Genomic DNA, 16,398 nt, shown 5'->3' with positions numbered 1-16,398 from the left:
TAGTAACTGAGTCGACGTTTTAAACGCCGGCTGTTTTTGTTGGCTTAGTCCTCATGAATTGCCACTAATAGTTATTCAGTGACATTTCTGCTATAAATTCATAGGCATCTTCCGGTGTTTTATTGTTGATGGTCCTGCCAGCAACTGCGTCAACCATTTCCTGAGTCGAGGGATTCAGGCCATTGTGGAATGTTTGTACTTGAAGCCAAAGCGGTAACCCATGGTGAGGACACCTTCTCAGTAAGTCCTTGTATCTCTCTCATGCATCGTAAAGTGTTTCTAAATCCATCTGCACAAAAGAAGAGATATCATTACGTAATTTAGCCGTTTTAGCCGGCAAAAAATATTTTAGTAAAAATTTCTCGGTTATTTGTTCCCAAGTAGTGATAAACCCTTGTGGTAACGAGTTCAACCACTGTTTGGCTTTGTTTCTCAGTGAAAAGGGAAATAACAACGACGAATGGCATCATAAAAAACGCCATTGATTTTGAATGTATCGCAAAATTCCAGGAAATTTGCTAAGTGAGCGTTGGGATCTTCATCCTGCAAACCATCAAACTGAACAAATTGTTGTATCATCTGAAGAATGTTAGGTTTTAATTCAAAAGTATTTGCAGCTACAGTAGGTCTAACTATGCTAGATTTAGTTCCTGTTAAAGAAGGTTTAGCATAATCATACATAGTACGTCGAGCAGGATTTTGATTAGCAGCAATTGCAGGAGGTAGCTGATTGCCTTAGTTTTCAGCCATCTTGTCGGTTGGGGGTTGAGTATCGTCTTCTCGCTCGTTCTCCGTGTATCGTAAGCTACGCCTTATTTCTCTTTGATTTTTGTGAATTGTACGATCGATTTCTTCATCAAAAGTAATGGTCTCGACGGGTTTCTTCTAGTCATAAACTATAAAACCCTGCCAAGAGAGAAAAAAAAAGTAAATTAATAAATAATAAAATAAAATAAAATTGCAAGAAAAATAAATGGCTAAAGTAATAAAAATTTAGTGTTCCTAATATTTCAGTTCCCCGGCAACGGCGCCAAAAACTTGATCGCGTGATTCGTAACAAGTAATAAATATTTATAATGAAGATCAAACCTAAACTAACTATTATCATGACGAAAAGGCAAGCGCACCTATCGAACAATAGTATAGTAATGGCAAGACCGGGATATTGTACCCAAGGGAACCAAAAGTACTAGTAATAACTATCTTTTTATTATCTAGCCTAGGAGTAAAAGGGTTTGTTTATTAAACTAATTATCTAAACTAATTAACTAATTTAATTAAAGAGAAGAGAAAATTTAGAAAAAGACTTGAAGAAAAGCAATTGATAAAGACGACACTCAAGGAGGAATCCACCTAGATTTCACTTGTTATCTGACTCTGAACCGGACGATTTATTCACTTGACTTGATCCGTGAGACTCCCTAACCTATGTTATTATCCCTTTCGAGACTAATAGCGTCTAACCCTCAGTTGAATTAATTGAAATTTCTTTCTTAATTAAAACCCCTAGGGAAGCAGTAAATCACTCTATGGACTCCCATATTAGGTTTCACCCTAATCCGAAAAAATCTAGTAACCCTATTTCTAGGCGTTCGATCAACTCCGCTTAATTATGTCAAATTTACTATTAGGCAGGGTCTATTCCTCTTCTGCATAAGCACAACAAATCATGAATTAATACCCGAAATATTAACTCAAGCATTAAGAACACATAATTAAGAATAAATCAAGTATTTATCATACAGTTCAAATAATAATAACAAGATCCATCATAGGTTTTATCCCCCTTAGGTATCTAAGAAGTTTAGTTCATAATAAAATAAGAGTACATCTCAAAAGTATAAAAAAAAAACAAAACATGAAGAAAAACTTTAAAACCCCTGAAGGAATTCTGAGAGAGATCTTCAGTCTTGGAGTAGCTCCGGCTTTTGGGATGGATCGTCTGGCTTCCTTCAAGTAATTCCTGGCGTGTGGTTCTGTATTCCAGAAAAGTTCTGGAAGAGGCCCCCCTCTCTGGGTCATACTTAGGGTGTTTATATAGGCTTTGGATTGGCTTTCTTCCCCCCTAAGTACCCTTTTCCGTGTAAAATACAACTCTTTGAAAAAGGGACACGCCCGTATGCCATGACCGTGTGACGTGATTGCCAGGCCATGTTCGATCCGTTAAATTGCCACGACTGTGTGGACTCAATGGCCAGGCCGTATGAATTGTGTAAACCTTGGTCGACACCCCTGAAGGCCTCGGGCGTATGAGATGCCCATGTGGCAAGGCTTAAGCTGTGTGATCTTCCTAATTTGGTTCGTTTTGTCCCTTTTTAGCTCATTTTTGGCTCCTTTTGACTCTTGGTGCTCTCCTGAGTACAAAACATGAAATAACCGGATTAAGAGCACCAAAATCCACAAATTTAATAGTAAACATCCATAAATATGCTAAGTATTTGGGGGAAAACTATGTATAATTTGGCGTTTATCACCTTCGACTTACCTGCTTCAGAACTCTAAAATGGTCCCTATGTCTTTGCCAAGCCAATGGTAAATTAAAATATAAAACAGTACCAAAGTGTTTGAGATGTACCTTGCTTGTTGCATTTACTCGTCTCGTCTGCCTAGTTTGCATCACTACTTTACCCCCAAAGTTTGATGCACAACCTATCTCTCTTTTAAGTGGTAGTCCCTCCAATGACTCAACAAGCTTCGTATCGGTATCCTGCCCCTCTAACATTTCCAAGGGTGTCTTCATAGCACTTTCATCTACCAAGTCAATATTACTTCCGTACGGAATATTCTTAGCTAGCTGGATTGCCGACAATACTTTTGTTCTGCCATTCATGTCTCGACTCACTGACACAACAAATTGTGGTTGTCGAGTATCCAGGATACACATACAATCGACAAAAGGAACCAAAAGAGCATTAATTTAGTCTAGGAAATTCAAGAAAAGAATGAAATCGTAATCATCTAGATGAATTACCTCAAAGTCTTCCTTGCCTTTCCACTCACCGATCTGTAGCTCAACTCCCTATGCTATTCCCAAAGTTGGGACCTCTTTGAAATTGATAGTATTGATATTAGTTGACTTCCTAATTGAAAGGCTTAGCTTACCCACAACTTGTCAAGTTTCATCTTTCCATTTGGTGGTTTCCCGTTACCATTATGGCCACCATTACTGTTGCTAAACTCAAGCTATCCATCTTCATCTTCCCCATCATTACCCTTCTCTCTAGGCTTCGAATACTCAAACTTGTCTTTCCTTGAAACAAGCTTGATTAAAGATTTTGCCATAAATATTGCTTTACAATTCTTGGACCCTTCAATGTTCCAATTCTTGTTTAACCCACGACTTTAACTGTAACACCCTAACCCGTATTTGTCGCTGGAATAGGGTTATTAGGCATTACCAAACAATACACATCATTCACATACATGTAAGCAAACATAATTAAAGTATATATAAATCATTCACAATGTCCCTCAAATAGGTCTTCGAGACCTCAAAACATGCTTAAAAAAGATTCGGGACTAAACCGTTAACATTTAAAATCTTTGGAAAACTTAGAAAAATTTTAAACTTTTAAGGGTCACACGCCTGTGTAAACAGGCCGTGTGCCTTACAAGGTCATCAGACACACCCGTGTCAAAAGCTGTGTGAAAACAGGGCATACATATTGACTTCACCACATGGCCAGAGACACGCCTGTATGCCATGGCCGTTGGAAAATTAGTGAGGTTACTGACTTGGCCACACAACTGACCATATGCCCACGTGCCAGCTCGAGTGCCACTCACATAGCCAGTAGACACGCCCGTGTGTCAGGCTATGTCAAACCTGTAGGGTATACTACTTTAATTTGAAAGGGTACCCAATGAGACACACGGCTGTGTAACATAACCGTGTGTTGCACACTGCTGAGACACATGCCTATGTCTTTCCCCGTGTGGACAAAAATAGGCCATTTGCAAAGTCAATTTGCCACCCTTAAGGGTCATCCCTACAAGTCCCTAATCAGACATCAATCATACAACATTTTTAACCAAAATGAACTCTAACACATGCACATTTCATGCCATAATTTGACCAATCAATGTCATACTCATTTTTCATACCAAAACATATCAAATTCACATACTAAATCCATTCATTCATCTATGATTAACATTACTAATTTCACATCAATTCTTTTACCAAAAGCATAACAAATCCCTAACTTAATCTCATATCAAACTTACCAAAATGACCATTTTCATTAAGCCATATATGAACCTGTTATAAACACCATAATTCATCACATAACTTATGCCAAAAAACAATCCATAGTCTAAACCACAATCAAGCTATATCACATAGCAAGATTTTCACATCTCAAACATATTATAAATCCCTAGCCTATACATGCCATATGTTAACATATACAACTTCAAAAGGTGCCAAAATATTATTTGATAGTGTGATGACGATCCACAATGATCCCCGAGCTCACGGTAGCTTCGATAATCTAAAAACAAACGAAAAGACACACCAAGTAAGCTTTCAAAAGCTTAGTAAGCCATATACAAATAATCATAACACATGAGATAAACTTAAACCAATTCAGCCATAGAAAGATCATACAATTCACAATTGCACTTCATAAATCACATCTAATTCACTTTTTCATAGTAAACTTGCATATAATCACATTTCATTCTCATGTAATTCACATGTCATCATTGAAACATACTCACCTTTCATTCTTGAATAACATATACATTTCATACATACCTGAATCAAATACTCATTATCATATTAATTCCTTTCTCGATAATGCCTGTTGAACCATTTGGAATCGATAAGGATACTCGGATAACTCGTAAAACTAGTACAATGCTATATCCCAGATATGGTCTTACATGATATCAAATATCGATGCCACTGTCCTAGACAGGATCTTACACGAAATCATATACGATGCCAATGCCCCAGACATGGTCGTACACGTAAATCTTAAATTGATGCCAATGTCCCAGACATGGTCTTACACTATATCACATCTCAGAATCCTATGTCATGACATATGTATCCTGTTCTATTCCTATGGTTCGTATGGGACTTTCAGAGGTCGTAACACTGTCAATGCTTTCTCAATTTCACATATTCATCTTCCATAGCCATTCATTACAATTCAATATCATACAAGCATAAGTATATCAATTCAAATACTTTTATTTTCATATGAACTTACCTCGTATTCGGGTTAAACGAACTGGATCGACTATTCGTCAACTTTTGACTTCCCCCGATCCAAATCTGATTTCCTCTTTTTTTGATCTAAATACATTCAAAATTAACCCTTTTATTCATCAACACACTCAATTTCATCCATAGACACATATTTGAGCATTTTTTCACTTTAGCCCTTAAAGTTACACATTTATTCATTTTAGTCCCTATTTCATAAATACGCAGAATTCACAAAATTTCCTTATACACATGCTTGGACGAATATTCTCTTAGTTCATATAAGCCCATAACTTTTATTTATTTCACATTTTGACCCGTCAATTTTTAAATTTCATAATTTAATCCTTAATACACATTTTTATAAAAAATCACTAAATTAAACATAATAATCTATCAACAAAGATTTATTTTTCAACATAAAACCACAAAAATCTCAAGCTATCAATAATGGCAAATCACAAAATCCACAACCAATTCAAAAATTCAAGCATGGGCTAGCTAGAACACGAGCAACGGTTACAAAAACGTAAAAATCATCAAAAACCGAACAAAATTCATACCTAAATTAAAAAGAACAAGGGCCGAACCCTAAAGCTTAAAAAATAGCTTCCTTTCCTTATTCATTTTCGGCAAAAACAAGATGATAACATTCATCTTTAATTTTATGCATAATTTACTAGTTTACTCTTGTCTATTTAACTTATAATTCACTTAATGGTTGTCCATAAATGTTCATGCATATTTCTAATGGCTAAATTACATCATAAGGACCCCACATTATAAGAGCCATAACAATGTAGCACTTTAACAAATAGCTAGCCACTTTTACATTTTACAAGATTAAGTCCTTTTATAAAATCGAGCACACAAACGATAAAATTTTCACACATATCACATATCATGTTGTAAACACAAAATAATATTAAAATATTTTTTTGACTCGAATTTATGGTCCCAAAACCATTGTTCTGACTAGGGTCTAAACCGGTCTGTTACATCAGCCCATCCAGGAAAAAGAAGAATGCTTCATTCTCACTCAAATTCATGATTCTGCCTTTTTACGAAAACCGACACAACTTAAATTGAGCCTCCTTATTGGCATATTGGGGGTAAAATTGCTCCTTGAACTCATTCTATGTAACACCCTTAAAATTGATATATTATAAAAGTAGTATTAAATTAAATAATTTATAATTGATTTCCCAGTAAAATGAGATGTAAAGATGATAAAAGAGAAGGGTAAGTGATGTCAAAGAAAGTTTTGAGTTAAGAGGTATGATGTGACATGTTATTTGAGGTAGAGACTAAATTATAAAAATATCAAAAGTTTTGAGACACGAGTACAGTTATTTAGAATTCAAAGGGTTAAAGTGTGAATATGAGAAACGTTAAAAGATCAAAATTGAAATAACCCAATTCATTAAGACATGAAATAGGAGTGCAAGGGCTAAATTGAATAAAGTGGAAGAAATATGAGGGATTAAATCATAATTTTACCAAAAGTGAATGATGACTCAATGATCGAATTTTTAAGAAATATGAAGGGTAAAATGAAAATTACTTAAAATAGATAACTATTTGTTGTAATGATGATGGATGAACAGTGTTGGAAAATAATTGGTTGATTATTTAATTAATATTTTATTACAAGATATTTAATATTTTAATTAGTTAAAAATAATGAGATATTTTTGTAGAGAAATGAATAAAATTCTTCCATCTTCCTATGTATCTTATGTTACTATATATATAGGAGGAAGGGGTTTTATTTTGTTACAACTTAATCATTTACCATGAAATCCCACTTTTCTCCCAAATTTCTTAATAATTTCCTTAGTCACCCAAAACGAGAAGTGAAGTGGAGATACTAGAGAGTTAGAATATCATCTTGGGAGTAAGAAATTGGAGTTGGAATCGAAGAAAGTTGAAGAGAAAGTGAATAGATTAAAGAGAAAGTGAATAGATTAAAGAATTTTACTTTATTTAGTTTTAATCTAAGTGTAGAGAATGTTAAATAGTTGAATTAATTATGAATGTGCAAGTGTCATAGGCCACAGTTCAAAGCCCGTGACCATTGCACACAATGCATCCCTTAGAGGTCTATCATTGACATGAGGATTATTTGGCCCATTAGAACTAGCCCGATTCAATGAAGTATTGGAGAATCTTGTCAAATTAAAGCCTGGGTGGCCTAATGATGCTGATTTGGAAAGACAAGCTACCTTGGTAAATAAGGAAACTAATATTAGAAGATTGAGGGGTATCATATTTTATAAGATTAGGTTTGATTTGATTATGTGATCTTGTAAATCCCTAGATTTAAGGGATAGACTAATCTCGTCAGTCGATATAACTTGATCTTAACCGTCGATTTTGGGGGAGCTCAACTATAAATAGAGAGCCTCCCCCTCACTTGTAGCTCACTTCATTTTTTGATTTTTTCTTATATCCTTTGAGAGAAAGTAATACAATTGAGAGCATTTACTCAAACACCTTTCGTGCATAGTTTTCCGTAGCTTTCTATTGTTCTGAGCTTTCTTTTGGCATAATTACTTGCTATATAAATTGGTGCCTTGGAGGAATTCTAAAGGAATCCTCACTTGTGGTGGTTAGGTTGACTTAGGCGAGTTGGGAACGAATGGATTGCTTAAGGTTACACGGAACAGGAGATGAAAGTTCTAGCCCTGTGACACAAGTATCATGCATGAAATTAAGTTGATACATTGAATAGTAAAAAAAAGGACTAAATTGTAAAGTATATGAAATTGATTATAAGGAATTGAATGGTTGAAGAGAGAGTATAAATTAAGCGTGGTGAAATAATGATGATAAGAAAAGTGATTGTGTGACGAAATTTCCAAGTTAACTTGCATTCATGATAATGGGGACTAAATTGTAAAGTGTACAAAATTTTATGATTTAAATAAAATATTATGATAAATATTGTGAATTATTTGTTATGTGTTAGAGGATAAATTACAAAGTGATATTATAGTGAAATAATATTAAATGATCAATTCTTATGATGCTAAGGACTAAATTATAAAGTTGTTAAGTTTATAGTTGAAATAAGAGAAGTTGTGATAAAAATATTTGCTAATAATATGTGATTTTTAAGGATTTAATTGAATAATACTCAAAAGCATAATAAATACATATGATTAAATTAAATTTAGTACAAAAGAACCATGGGAAAGGAAATGTTTCAACTAAAATAGTTTCTGGACAATAAAAGTGACTTGATTTTGAAAATTCATAAAAAATTGTAATAATTGAGTTATAGGTTGAATAAAATATGAAATTAAATGTTAATGAGTCTAGTTTTGCATAGAAGAAACAATACTTGTAAGGAAATTGTATATTGTGAGATATAATAAATTTTGTGAGACAAGGTTATAATAATTCTGGGTTGCCTTGTTCTGACTTTGAAAAATCATTATAAATTGTAAAACAATTTTTAGGTGATGAAATTTTTATGACTAAAATAGTGATAAGTCTATTTTCAATGGAAACAAACGAAAACATAATACGAGTCTTGTACTGAAAGATATTTATTTTTTAGTGAAGAAGATTCAGAGATACCTAGTAGCAGAACTGAGGAAGATTTGAAAAACAAAATGTATTTATTGGCTTATGTATAAATTCTGAAATTTTTATGGTAAAAAAAATTCATTTATTCTAGTTTCAAAAAAAAAGATCTTAATTTTGGATTTTTAAGGTCAAGATATAAATAATTTAGTAACTATTACTCAAGAAGACAACTTTGTTAAAAGTATATGTGTAAATAGAGAAAAAAATAATTAATGTTACATTTAAGCATCTAAAACTAAAGGAAAAATATTTTTACATGCACATATAAGATGGGGATTGAAGAGAAGGAGGAGGCAAAATAATAATTGAGTTATAATGTTAAGAAATCGTTATAAATTATAGATTTGCTAATACGTAGAAGGAGTTCAAACATATTGTTGAAGTACAAATAGAGAAATTGTTACAAAATGAGTTAAGGAAATTCTAATGGTAAAATTGATTAATAATGGTATGGTACGTAGAAAGAGTATACTAATTTTGTAAATGCAAGTTCCCTAATGAATTTAACTGTAAAACTTCGATAATTGTGTTAATTTTATAAACTTTGCTATATATAACATAAAAACGAGATTTAATAAGAAAATAACATATGTTCAATGGATGCATAATTTGATAATGACCTTTAATAAAAAAATTAGTATTTTGAACATAAAGGATTATTTTGTAATAACTGTGAGAAGTTAGGCTATAAAGATATAAATAAACCAAGAATGAAATTTCTCATATTTTAGAACATCGAACCATATTTTGGTATTGATACTAGGGGCATAGTATCGATACTTAGAGTAAGGTATTGATACTTTGAGTAGGGTATCGATACTTATGATTTAATTTGAATTTTTCTAAACTTTGAAGTTCAAATTGGTATCGATACTAGGATAGAGGTATCGGTACTTGAAGTTAGGTACCAATACCTTTAAGAAAGTACTGATACTTAGAGCTAAAATAACAAAGGAAATATTTCCTAAGTGTGTTAAAGACAAAGTTTTATATTCTGAATGTAATTACAACATCTTAGTAATACAAAATTTTCGTAGTTGCTTCGGCGATGAATGTAGCATCTTGGTGCTTGACCCGATGTTCGGGTCGAGTATGGGGTGTTACATTCTGGAACTTCACCAACCCTCAGTCGCAGCTTGACCTCACTTTTCATCTGCGGACCTCCACCTCCACATCCACCTCTACCAAAGAAGAGCAAAATTAGTAAAAACGAGCAATAATATTTTCCTTAGCATCATCATTTTTGATGCCCACAGTATGGAAGTAATGTTCCATCTCCTACAAGAAGTTTTCCACTTCCCTCGTGGACATTTCTCCCTTAAACTTCTCTGATTTGGGGACATCAATATCTTAGTTTAATGTTGCACTCAACACCTCTTTACCTATAGCAAGCTCTCCCTCGAGCTCCTTGATTTTTGCATTCAAATTTGTCACTGTGGCTTCATTTTCTTCCTTCATAACTGTTATCCCAGCTTCAAGAGCATCATTCTTTTTTGTTAGCTTACCCACAGTAGTATTGAGGAGTGCTTCCACCTACGTCCATTGGAACTGAGGGCTTTCACCATATATTTTTTGAACTGCTCTCTCATTGGGTCTAACTTATCAGTGTGTGTCTCCACTACCTCGAATGTTTCTTTCACTTCCCCCACGGATACCTCGAAATGGACTATACAACTTTTCAAAGTCGACAACATATCCTTCGATCTGCTTTTTTTCTTGGACCTCTTATAGGTCTCTATCGGGACATTTTGCTCGTCTCCTCTTTTTGGCATCTGGAACGGTGTCTTTGTAGTCTTAACTCTAATACCAATTGTCACGGGGCTAGACCTTTCTTCTCGCAATCCACGCGGCCTTAGGCAATTCTTTCTCTTCAAATACGCCTAAATTAGCCTCACTCTTGCAAAAGTGAGAATTCTCGTACAATTTCTTTAAGGCACCGAATTATAGTGGAAGCAAACTTGAATCGAAAGGCAACAAAGAATAGAAAAGCCGAAGGAAAATAACACATCTACTATTTGAGTAAATATTCTCAAACATATTCCAACTACGAATGAAGTGAAGTAATTACAAATGACGGGGAAGACCTCTATTTATAGTTGAGCTCCCTCAAAACTAACAGTACAAATTGAGTTATATCGACGATCAAGATTAGGGCCTATCTACAATCGAGAGTCATAAATGATTTAAGCTCTATACAATCTTATCCCTTTAGGATTTACCCATTTACCTTGTTAACTCTAGTTTTATTGGAGTGTTTCACTAGACCACCAAAGTTTCAAGTAGACGGGCTTCTCTATGGGTTCCACGAATTGGGCCAGTTCATGTGGGTCAAGTGGGCCCTATTTAATAAGTTGACTTTTATAGGACTTTCTGTGCACAATGGTCACGGGGTTTGATTCGTGGCCTGTGACTCTTACATATACTTTTTAAAATTGATATGTTATAACTATGATTTGGAATTTTTATATTTTATAAATTGAAATACTAAAATAATTGTTATGTTCTAAAAATGTTTATTATTTTGAATAATATTGTTTTACAATAATTATATGAAGTAAAAATATATTATTTAATAAATTTAAAAATAAATACATAATATCACTTGCATCACATGCGACTTGAGAAACTAACATACATAAAAGCATGAGTTTGGAATTTTTTTTTGAATTGACAAAAATATCCTCTATTATATAATATATTATTAAATGGCCACTAAAATATATTTTATTATTATATTTTGAGTATTAAAAAATACTTTATTGAACCTAAAATTACACTCATATTCATGTTAAATTAGACTTCACTATAATTTAAATTATTCAAATTTGAATAAAACTTTTACTGATATTTCAACTAAATAATATAAAATTAAAATTTATTGCTATAAAATAGAAGCATTAAGACTCAACATTTAGATGTTTTTATTCATTTAATAGTTGAAATCATAAAAAAAATTCGAATTTCATTATTTTTCATTTAAATTTTAATTATTGTTTGAAGCTTTTATCAACATTTATATATTTTTATACAAGTAGCAGTAAAAAAATCATCAAAGTTTAAATTTCACTACTATTTTCATTTATGTTTGGGATAAATTTCAAAATTATGCATAAACTTCAGTTGAATGTGTAATTTTATACATGAATTTTAATTTCGTGTAATTTTATACATGAAATTTTTTTGATTTAGTTTTTTTCATATGAGTGTAGCATCATGATTTCTAGTATTTATTTTTAATACATTGTCTAAAACTACTCATAGCCACTCAGCAACCCTTAAATAAAAGGATAATGCGATTCAGCGCACTCAAACTCACGTCATACTGCATTGGCAACAATGCTGATGCCAACTAAGCTAAGACTCAATCGACTTATACATGAAATTTTGATTTGGTGTAATTCTCTTACACTATTAAAACAATTACTAATATAGAATTATTCTATGTTTATATATTACACATAAAAATAAATATATTTATTTAATATAAAAATAAATATATAAATTGATTATTTATTTCTTTAAATGTGTATGATTGAATTAAAATTAAAATTTTATGTAAACATTTGAACCACAATCAAAATTTCATATATATAATTACACCAAATCAAATATTATATATCAAATTGTACATTATTTCTATTATTATAATATCTTAAAGATTATTATTTGATACGAATGAAAAACATATGACATAAGCAAAGTTAAAATTCACTATGCCACCCTCGCTTATCTTGCTCTTGAAAAAATCATTTGATATTTATAAAATCAAAGTTTTTGGAAATCGGGTTGTCCAACTCGATTCAAAGGAAATTCAATTGAAAGGGTTTCAGTGTTGATAACTAACAATTGTTTTGACGCATACATTCGCGAAATGAACGTCAAATTTCAATTCATACGGTGACGAAGGAGACGTCTGATTCCGTTTATTACAACAGCTCAACTAAAACAAGCTACAAGGACGAAACCGAAATATGCATGAAGCAATCATTTCAATCAACTTTCACCTCTGTTTTATGACCAAAAAAGGAGCAACTTTGGCCACTATTTGAAATAGCAACCAAAATATTGTGGTGGATAACTTGTGACAAATCAAATCATTAAATTAATGTCTTTTCCAATGGATTTTGGGTCATTTATCTCAATCCAATCTTCATCCTATTCCTAAGTGACACCTCAATCAGTTTAGACCTTAGGGTAAGCAATATCAATTCCACAAACTCCAAATGTTTTGGTATCTCATGTCAGTCCATTTCCCAATTAATTCCATGGTGGATTCCTTTTTTTCTACCTTGGTTTATTCAAGAATAGCATCCTACGATCTTGACACAATATTTGTCTTTTTCCTTCATTTGTTACGGAGTCTTTATCCTAGATTTGATCATTGTTTGTCTATAGTGACTTCTTTGTTTCTTTTAACCTTGCAATTCACTTTCTATTAAACTAAATATACCGTTTGGAATTTATACCTGATTTTAATCTTAAATTTAAGTATCTTCGGTTTCAATGTTGATTTTAATATCCAAATCAAATAGTATCATATGACTTAATAAATATTTGATATGTGTTTTCTAGTAAAAAAATATAAATACTTAATTAAAACAAAAGAAAAACACAAGTATTAAATTTGAAAATTGAAGTCAAACTTAGATACTTGTGTTGGACAAAGAAATACTCAAGTATCAATTTAAAAAAAAAAGGTATCAAATTAAATATTGAAGCTAAATTCAAATACCGAATTGAGAAAAAAGCTTAAATACCAAATTGAACATTTAAACTAAATATAAGTATCAAGTAATATATTAATTTTTTTAAAAATAAAAGATTGAGATTGTTTAGGCTCAAATTTAAAACTTTGAAATTGATTTTAACTAAAACCTTAATCATAAATTCTTTACTATTCCACTTGGGACATAGTGTAATATTGATTTTAATGGTTTATAAGCATCTTTTCCTGTCTTAGGTTTAAAGGTGCAAAAAAACTCTCAAATTTTTTAAAAAAAGTAATTAAGTCCTTACTTTTTTTTTCATTCAATTAGGTACTTGCACTTTTAAAATGCATTAAAAATGCCCTCAAGCTTTTACAAAAAAAGCAATTAAACCCCTACATTTTTTTTTGCACAAAATTGGGTACTTGAATTGTCAAAATGCATAAAAAATGCCCTTTGACCGTTAACTTTAACAGTTGATCACTAAAGTTAATTGCCCCTAATTTTTTTCAATTAAAGTCATCCCATGCCACAACCACGACGTGACATGTGGCAAAATAATTATAAAAAACTAAAAATATTAAATATTAATAAAAATAAAAAATATTTAAAATTTATTATAAATTAGAAAAAAGTATAAATATCATAAAAAATAAAAAAAAATTATAAAATGCATAAAAAATGCCCTTTAACCATTAGCTTTAACTGTTGACTGTTAAAGTTAAAATGCCCTTTAACCATTAACTTTAACCGTTGACTGTTAAAGTTAAAGACCCCAATTTTTTCAGTTAAAGCCATCACTTGTCGCAACACAATGTAATATGTGGCGAAAATGATAACAAATAAAAATCAATAAAGTTTATGGAAAAATTTTAAAATGTTTCTTTTGGTACAATAAATTTTATAATTTTTTATGAATTTTATAATTTTTTACATTTTTTATAATTTTCTTACGACTTTATAAAATTTTATATTTTTTTTTATATTTCTATATATTTTATATTTCTATATATTTTATATTTTTTTACAATTTTTATATTTTTTTACAATTTTTATAAAAATTTACAATTTTTATAAATTTTCTACAATTTTATAATTTTTTTCTTTTTTTTTCTAATTTTTAATATTTTAATATTTTTGTTAAAATTTAATAATTTTTAATATTTTTGTTAAAATTTAATAATTTTTCTAACTTTTATTGATTTTTAATTTTTATCATTTTTTGTTACATGTCAAGCCATGGTTGTGATACGTTGTGGCTTTAATTGAAAAAAACTTAAAGGACAGTTAATTTTAACAATCAACGTTAAAAAAGGCTTTTTTGATACATTTTGGTAGTTTAATTGCCCAATTAAGTGCAAAAGAGAAAAGAAAAAAATAGGGGATTAATTATTTTTTTTTAAATTTTGAGGGTTTTTAATATATTTTAAAAATTTGAGTGCTTGAAAAAAAAATATTTAATTTTTTTTTTGAAAAAAATTGAGGGGCTAAACCCTTGTTTTATTATTCCCCTTAATATGAGGCTTGTCCATCCATTTGTGGGAACCACAAAAAATTTGGACTATCTATAAATCGACCCTGTTCTCCCATCTCTAAAATCATAAACGAGAGAGAGAGAGAGAGAAAATGGAAGTTTCATCTTTACGCCATTGGAAGGTTATCCCAATCCTGCTTATTACCCTTCAATTCACTACTAACATGGTCTTGAGCTTAGTTGATGCACCATTTGACAACCAAAGAAACATTGAGTACATCAAATCTTCATGCAGCTCCACAACTTATCCCAGACTGTGCTATCGCTCACTCTCAATCTACGCAAACAAAATCGACACCAGCCCCAGATTGTTAGTGGATACTGCCCTCAATGTTACCCTCAAGGCCAGCAAATCAACTTCAAGGTTGATGGTGAAGATCTCTAGAATCCACGGTTTGAGGCCTAGGGTAGCTGCTGCCATGGCAGATTGCATTGAGGTGATCGGTGACTCTGTTGATGAGCTTCAACAGTCTATAGAGGAACTTGGTCACGTTAGCCGCTCAAATTTTGCGCTTACAATGAGTGATATTCAAACTTGGGTTAGTACAGCGCTGACAGATGAAGATACTTGCATGGATGGATTTGCAGGAAAGTCCATGAATGGAAATGTAAAGACTATGGTAAGGAAAAGGATTGTTAAAATTGCACATTTGACAAGCAATGCCCTGGCTCTCGTCAACAACTATGCCTCAACTCAAAGTAACTTACCTTAATTTCTCATCATACGGGGGAGGCTACTACTTCTCATGAAAACACTAAAGAGAAGATAAGTATAAGCTGAAAGATTTGTAAGATAGCAGGTTATGTTGTGAACTGTATTGAGGGAATATCAAATTTGTGTTTGTGTGAACTGTTGTGTATATGTAATACAATATCAACTTGTGAATCAAGGTTTAGTTTTCAATCTCATTTCCCACCTCAAAGTTAATTTCAATTATAGACAAGACACAGATAATAATCCAGAGACCCTTATTTTGGGGAAGCTTCTTGTCTAATCCTGTTTTAATAACATATCTGATATTCAATTTATCACCAGACTGATAAATCCGAGGTTTAATCAAAAGAGGAACACGTTTCGTTACCTTTTTTCATCTTTTCAAACAGAAAGTTTAGTGGTAGCATCTTTGAGATTGCAGAAGATATTTTTGTGCTGTCATGAAATATGGGCATAAAAGCAGGGCAGGGTTTATGGCCCTACCAGTGACATTACCCTAAAAAAAGTGACATGACATTTGATTCCTTTCATATAACAAATTTGCGGCTTTATTTCCTCAGATAAGCTCTGGCTAAACAGAACTCTAAATTATTACTGTAATTTTCTACCCAAAATGATAGAAATATAACTTGAT

General features: G+C 31.8%; 1 protein-coding gene and 1 non-coding gene across 2 annotated transcripts; both read left to right on the top strand.

Moving 5' to 3' along the window:
• The first annotated feature begins 215 nt into the window (after positions 1-215).
• Positions 216-322, top strand: LOC121205901 (small nucleolar RNA R71). The gene has a single exon (XR_005900974.1). It is a non-coding gene; the product is annotated as a small nucleolar RNA R71 (small nucleolar RNA).
• A 14,782-nt stretch (positions 323-15,104) lies between these two features.
• LOC107895109 (21 kDa protein) lies at positions 15,105-15,953 on the top strand. Its single transcript, XM_016820342.2, has one exon. It carries the CDS (start codon positions 15,142-15,144, stop codon positions 15,760-15,762), a length of 621 nt encoding a protein of 206 aa, XP_016675831.2. The 5' UTR covers positions 15,105-15,141; the 3' UTR covers positions 15,763-15,953.
• The last annotated feature ends 445 nt before the right edge of the window (positions 15,954-16,398 follow it).

Source organism: Gossypium hirsutum, chromosome A08 (assembly GCF_007990345.1).
Source record: "Gossypium hirsutum isolate 1008001.06 chromosome A08, Gossypium_hirsutum_v2.1, whole genome shotgun sequence".
Taxonomy (NCBI): domain Eukaryota; kingdom Viridiplantae; phylum Streptophyta; class Magnoliopsida; order Malvales; family Malvaceae; genus Gossypium; species Gossypium hirsutum.
Note: the sequence above shows the minus strand (reverse complement) of the source record. Positions and strands in the feature narration are given on the sequence as shown.